Source organism: Triticum aestivum, chromosome 2A (genome assembly GCF_018294505.1).
Source record: "Triticum aestivum cultivar Chinese Spring chromosome 2A, IWGSC CS RefSeq v2.1, whole genome shotgun sequence".
In the NCBI taxonomy this organism is placed as follows: Eukaryota; Viridiplantae; Streptophyta; class Magnoliopsida; order Poales; family Poaceae; genus Triticum; species Triticum aestivum.
Window position 1 is genome coordinate 698,797,585 of NC_057797.1, and position 6,876 is coordinate 698,804,460.

General features: G+C 40.8%; 1 protein-coding gene across 1 annotated transcript in view; it reads left to right on the forward strand.

Moving 5' to 3' along the window:
* Positions 1-5,207, forward strand: part of LOC123191873 (E3 ubiquitin-protein ligase RNF14-like) — an 82,141-nt gene extending 76,934 nt beyond the window's left edge. The window contains exons 3-7 of the mRNA XM_044604440.1: positions 4,090-4,208; positions 4,296-4,495; positions 4,620-4,764; positions 4,913-5,031; positions 5,105-5,207. Coding sequence (XP_044460375.1) covers positions 4,090-4,208; positions 4,296-4,495; positions 4,620-4,764; positions 4,913-5,031; positions 5,105-5,207 — 686 coding nt within the window. The remainder of the gene's footprint in view (positions 1-4,089; positions 4,209-4,295; positions 4,496-4,619; positions 4,765-4,912; positions 5,032-5,104) is intronic.
* The last annotated feature ends 1,669 nt before the right edge of the window (positions 5,208-6,876 follow it).

Consider the following 6,876-nt stretch of genomic DNA (forward strand, 5'->3'; position numbering starts at 1 on the left):
TGTAGACAGTGTGGCAGGCTTGGTGGGTTAGTTAGGTCCAACACGGAAGCCCACCATCAGGCCCATGTTACACCACAAATTTGATAGAAGTACAGTCAGGTTCAGTCAGGTTCACACAAATTCAGACAGACTCATGCAGAAAAGTACAGACAGGTTCAAAACAAAGTGAAACAGGTTCTAAACTTATTCAAACAGGTTCAAAGAGAGAAGTTCTACCTTTTTATAGTGTCAGTTACCACTTGCATAGAAATAACCCCTCAATCTGCTGCTTGCAAACCTCTTCCTTTTGTTACCAGCCAAAACATCTGAAGTTGCAGCAACAGATATTGGTGCACTGAATCCCTTGCCTCTCCCTCCACCTGCAGGCCTACCCCTTTTAGCTATTGTAGTAGGAGCTGGTGCAGATGCAGCAGGAGCTGGTGCTCTTGCATGTGGTGCTGGTGCTGATGCAGCAGGAGCTGGTGCTCTTGCACTAGGGGCTGGTGCTCTTGGAGTTTGTACTGGAGCACATGGAGCAGGTGCATAGACTGCCCTGTTTTTCTACATTAAAGGTCCAACTTAACTTAGATTAGACTATGTAAAAGGAAACATTGCTCTAATGCTTGATAATTACCTAGTGTTTGTTTTTCCTCATTTGCAGTTTAGGCCTAAGAGTCTTATTGCAACTTGTATACTTATGTCCTTTCAACCCATAATTTCCACAGGTAATTGTTCCCATCCTACTGGTGTCTCTTGGGGCAGGAACTTCAAACTCTCCTTTCCTCCTTGTAGTCTGTTTTCTGCCTGCTTTTTCTTTGAACACAGGAGGTTGAATGTCTGGAGTGTTTGTGTGAGGCCAGAAATCTGGACCAGGAATAGGGTATATAATTTCTTTGTATGTCTCCAAATAAAGTGGCTTATTGAAAAAGTCATTGACATAGTCCTCGAGATGCAGCTTTTGCTTTGTCAGTACAGATATGCCATGACTGCAAGGTACACCAGTCATGTTCCATCTCTTGCAGTCACATGTATACCCTTCCATGTCCACACAATATAGTTTTTCTTTGCTAGTAACTTGCCAAATTGTTGGACCAGCTCTGTCAGCCTGGCAATACTTGGTATACTGCTTGTTCTCTTCTAAAATCTCTGAGTAGGTTGGTGTGATTGTCCACCTGTTAATCTGTAACTTCTCCCTAGTTTGTTGCCTCTTGATCATTTGCTTAGTCCTAATCCCTTCAAACATTGTCCTTATTGGTTTGGCCCTAACATCCAGTATCATCTTGTTGAAGACTTCACTTATATTGTTCACAACTAAATCTGTTTTGCAATTATGATCCATAGCAAACCTAGCCCAAGTAGCGACCTCAATTTTCTTGAGCCATTTCCAAGCATCCTCAGACTGTGCTTTCAGCTCTACCATGCCTAGTTCATGCCCATGTTTAGTGTAGGAGTAGCTAGCCTTGTCAATACACTTCTTTAGTTCCTGGCCTCTAAATCCAGCAGATTGAAAATTTGCATATATGTGCCTAAGACAATACCTTTGAGGTGAATCAGGGAATACCTCATTTATTGCCTTAAGCAAGCCCTGTACATTCACGAATTATTAATACAATTGAACAAAATGAAATAATTAAAAAAGTAATAACATAAATTGCTCAATGAAATTCTTCCCAACCTTTTGCCTGTCAGACATGATAGTGTATGTTCCAAATTTGTTGCCACTGCCAATGCAACATCTCAATTGAGTTAAAACCCAATTCCAACTTTCACCATCTTCCTTATCAACCACACCAAAAGCTATAGGATAAATATTGTTGTTTCCATCCCTTCCTGTGGCTGCAAGAATTTGCTGTCCAGTGGTTAACTTGATGAAGCATCCATCAAGACCTATAAATGGTCTGCAACCATTAAGGAAACCTTCCTTTGAAGCTGCTAAACAATAGAACATATACTTGAATCTAGGAGTAGGTGCTGGGTTCTCTGGATCTTCAAATGTTGTTACTATACACCTGCTACCTGGGTTTGTGTCAAGAACTGCTTGAAGATAATCCCTGAGCCTCAAGTACTGCTGCTTGTGGTCACCTTGAACTACATCAAGAGCCTTCCTCCTTGCCCTATATGCCACACTTCTCGATACATCCACTGAAAACTTAGTCCTGGTCTTCTTAATTAATGCATCCACAGGAGATCTAATGTCTTCTCTCAATGCTGCCTCTACTGACCTTGACATCCACTTAGTAGTAACCTTTGTGGACTCTGCACATGCTCCACAAGTGTGCAACATATCACACTTCTTGATGCAGAATGTTTTTTCATGAGCTAACTTAGAGGCACATATATAAAAATCACATCCCTGGGCGGCTCTCTCTGAGCACCAAACAATAATCCTATCTGGGGCATTTCTGTGGTACTGAAAATTTCTCAAAGTCCTAATGTGAAAATCCCTAAGTGCATCTCTGAACTCATACAAAGTGGTGAAGCACAAGCCCTTATAGAACTGTTCTACTAGTGCTTGAAGTTTGTGATCATACCATATCCTGTCTTTCAACTTCTTATTCATTCTCTTCCTATCACTTGGTAGTTTATAGGATCCTTCAGGCTCATCTTCTTCAGCACTGATGCCATAATCACGAGGGAAACATTTTTCATCTGCTTCAGGGAACCAATCTGCTTTCTCCATTTTCTCAACCTCATGGTGGGATCTACTGGTTGGACCAGGTTTTCTCACTACCTTTAGTTTCTGTACCACTATTGTATCTTGTTTTGCAACTTCATCTTCAGATGAATACTCTGAACGAAAATCCACATTGTTCCCATCTGAACCTAAATTTGCAGCTTCATCATCCGAAACAAATTCTGACACATCAGTGTCACCTTCAAAATAGTTAAAGTCAGCCTCTCTCTGCACCATGCTTTTCTTCAGCTCTTCCTTTCTGTCCATGCTTATATCCACCAAATTAGTGCAACTTTGTTGAGTGTTAATGCAATGTTCAGCAAAATAACTATCTCTGTTTTCATGATTTTCATCTGCATTACATTCCTCAAGAACTCCCACTACTCTTATGTTCAGAAACTTTTCATTATGAGAGTGTGCCAACATCTGCTGCACATCATCTTCACAACATATTTTATCTAAACCTTCTAATCCTTTCTCCTCATCAAATACATAGTACATATAATCATCAGCCACAAAGCTCTCACTCTCAATAAGAGAAAGCATTGTCAAATATGATATGTCTGACTGGTATATATTTCGAACCACAGATTCTATGGCATTGAAATGGAACCAAATTGACCACTTTGGGTCATCAATTCTGAAGATTATAAAATGAAATACCTTTATTAACTGAAAACAGGATAACTGAACCTAACTAGGCACAATATTGAGTTTCTATCAAACTGCTTTTTTCAGTTTCTTACACAACAAAGTATGCACAATACTAACAAAATTTGCAAGGTCACCATAACTGAATCTAACCATGCAAAAAACTAGCCTAATTTACTCATTCTCTGAATCTCTGAATCTCACAACCATGCAAAAAACTATGCCATACCTGCCGCCGCCCGCAGAACGAGGAAGCTTCTGCCGACCTTGAGCTCTGCTTCTTGTCGTCGACGGTGGTCGCACCGGCACCGACCAATCCAACCTCTGCTGCGCGCCGCCCGCGGAAGGATAAGATTCGGACCGAGAAGGCTGTTGCGTCGCGCTGCCGCCCGGAGGTATGCCTGAATCGCCGCCGGAGTTTGCATGCACCGCCGCCATGGCTGGCGACGGCTAGGGCTAGGGAGGAGCTCGGGGGAGAGTGAGAGAGGGTGGGGAATGGGGAGCCGGCCGGCCAGGTCTGACCTGGTCCGACCATGTGCGACCGACGAGCGGCTCTAACGGCCCCGCGCGCGCGCCGTTAGCCGGGCCGCCCGCCTGGCAAGTGGGCCACTCACGTCAGAATCGCGATTAAAACGGTCAAAACCATCATTCAGTCAACCTGGTAGTTTTTAGTCATGTTTTTATGTTTTTTGGTAGTTTTCGGCCACTTTTAAAAATGTGGTAGTTCTGTGGGACGCGAACCCCTAAACTGGTAGTTTTTTGTCGAACACTCGGCTGCATGGAAGATGAGGATAACAACGCACAATGTCCGAAATGTTCATTTACCTTCTGCGGTTCTTGCAAGGAAGTACGGCATCCAGGGAAGCAGTGTCTAACTCCAAAACAAAAGCTCCAGCGCCGGAAGGTAAAGATGCAACTAAAATATTTTCCATAGTAATGTAATGCCATTATTTTACTGGGCATATTGTTGTTTATAATTTTACGATTGAAGGCGTCAGGCAAGTTGAATGAAAGGGGGATGTCACAGGAAATGCTGAACATCAGAGAACTGTACAAAGATGTTCGGGTATGTCCAAATTGTCGAATGGCCATCAACAAAAGTGCAAGCTGCAATAAAGTGATGTGCACTAGTTGTGGTCAGCTATTTTTCTTTCGTTGCTGCAAGACAATCAATGGCTATGATCACTTCAAGTAGGTCGTCTTATCTCCTACAACATCAAATATTCCTACCCCTATGAGGGAATCCATCCATGATATTTGTCTTACTTACCTATGTGCATGTGCGATTGAAAACCCTCAAATCTGTTTGATTCAGGAACTGTCGGCTCTTCGAGGCTACAGATATGACCGACTGGGACAAGCAAATGATTGAACTACAGAATGGAATTCAGATGCGAGCTCAAAAACAACCATTGGGCGGCACCATAAGATGCCCCAAATGTCGCGAAACAAATTTCAAGGTAACAAGACATATCTTCTGAATTTAATGGAGCAGGGCATCAGTAGAGCAGAATTCTATCCATTTCCAATTGCTGGTGCCCCGTGACCAATCTAAACACCACTGATTTGCCTCTCTATGCATCTAACTAATTTATTGATGTCATGCAGGATGATGAGAAGTATGTCTTCTGTTGGGCGTGCCGAACCAGCTACTGCACACTATGCAAACGGATAATCCAGGATAAGATACTAAAGAGGGGGCACTGGGGGTCGCCGGAATGCGTAGGGTTTGATCATTTATAGCACCGACTCCCATTGCCATGATTTTACAGCTCCTGACTTTTACATTATCTTATTCAGAAATTTGCATGCCCAGTCCATTAATGACCAAATATCGCATGAGGTTGAACTTCTCAAAATACTAGATGATAACCCGCTGCGTTGCTGCGGGAACACTTGGTGAATGCACATGATATGATACATAAATCGAATAAATATGTTCGCATAGTAGATACATAATTTTGAGATGATTTTTGTTGCCAAACACTACTTGGAGAATGATTTTACGACAGATATCGGCTTGCACTCTGTGCTCAACAAAGAAGAATACATTGTCCAAGTGATTCTGCAGGTGTGCTCCCAGAAGTTTGCACCTTGCACAAGCGATCAAAATTAAGTATTGAACAATGTGAAATGAATGGAAGCTAGTGCAAATAGTAGCAATATAAGTCTATCTTTTTCCCATAGTTTATTGAGCATGGTTAGTCATGAAAGCAAATGTAAATTATTATGGAAAACGGAACTGCTATGACAGGCTTCTCGTTATATATCACAGGGAATATTTGAAAAATGCTAAGTACCCTTTGTAGCTTCTCTTCTTTATAGATCCATGATTTTCTCAGAAATAAAGAGAGGCTTATGATCATGTCGAATGTATGACAGCGAAAAGTTTGGAACTATGTTTGTACCCTCTGTAGCTTCTCCCTATTTCTTCTTGCACAAAAAAAGAAGACAATGCTATGATACCCCGCGTGTTGCTGCGAAACATGATGCATAGATACAAATTATAAAAATTACAGACAAAAAATTATAAAATATCAATAGGCATGGAAAAAATCTAAAGAAAAACATCACGTACATAAGAAGTCTCAAATACAATGGAAATGACACTAAGCATCCTAATATAGAAGTTGTTTTAATATATGTAAATTGTAAATTGTGGCTAATTGTTACAGTTTGTTTTGGTCCCTAAAACTCCACGTGAAAAATTATTCTCGTCAATGTGAGAGTTTGTCCTGGTTCCTAGAACTTCATACGAAAAGTTATCCTTACAATGTGAAATTTCTGTTATCTGTAAAAAGAACAAAAAAATGGCAGTTAGGAAACTTCAAGTTAATACAAATAACCACCACAATTAATTTGAAACTGCATCAACCACCAAATAACCATCTTTGGATTTGCAACTACATATTACATGAAGATGTGGAATGGACTTGATAAAAAACAATCATGTATAATAACTGTCGGTGCTTCTAATCAATGGCATGAAATTCAACTGTTATGTAATGAACTATTGGGAGGAGCACTTGAACAGTAGTAACATATTGAATTGAACAAATTGCAAACTTTCATGCTAAGCTATCGGAAACAGCTAGCATACATTCAAATTTAAGGAAAAGGAACTGCACCTTGGTAGTTTTTGACGCGTACTGCACCTTGGTAGTGAGTATAATACAGCAGAACCTGCAACAAAGATGGTAAAATGAAAGGTTTAATTGGGCAGGAACAAATTCAGGCTACCACCAAGTAAAACATATCCATGTGGAAGAAAAAAAAGGAGCATTATGAATACATATGTAAGAAGTAAGATGGTCTGATTGATATATTTTGGCAACCCCTTGGTAGGCATCATGCCAATAAGAATAAACACTATATTGCTGAAAAAAGAGAGACATATACTCCATTAGCACTCAACACTTGACTCAGACAAATGGAGAAAATAAAAATCGCAGTGTATACTCCAAATTGATATCTGCTACCTTATGTCCAAGTTAAAGAGCATCTCCCTGAAGTACACTGAGAGTTGATATCCTAACCTAGAGGGGATCGGAGGCGTGAGTGGGGACTGGGAA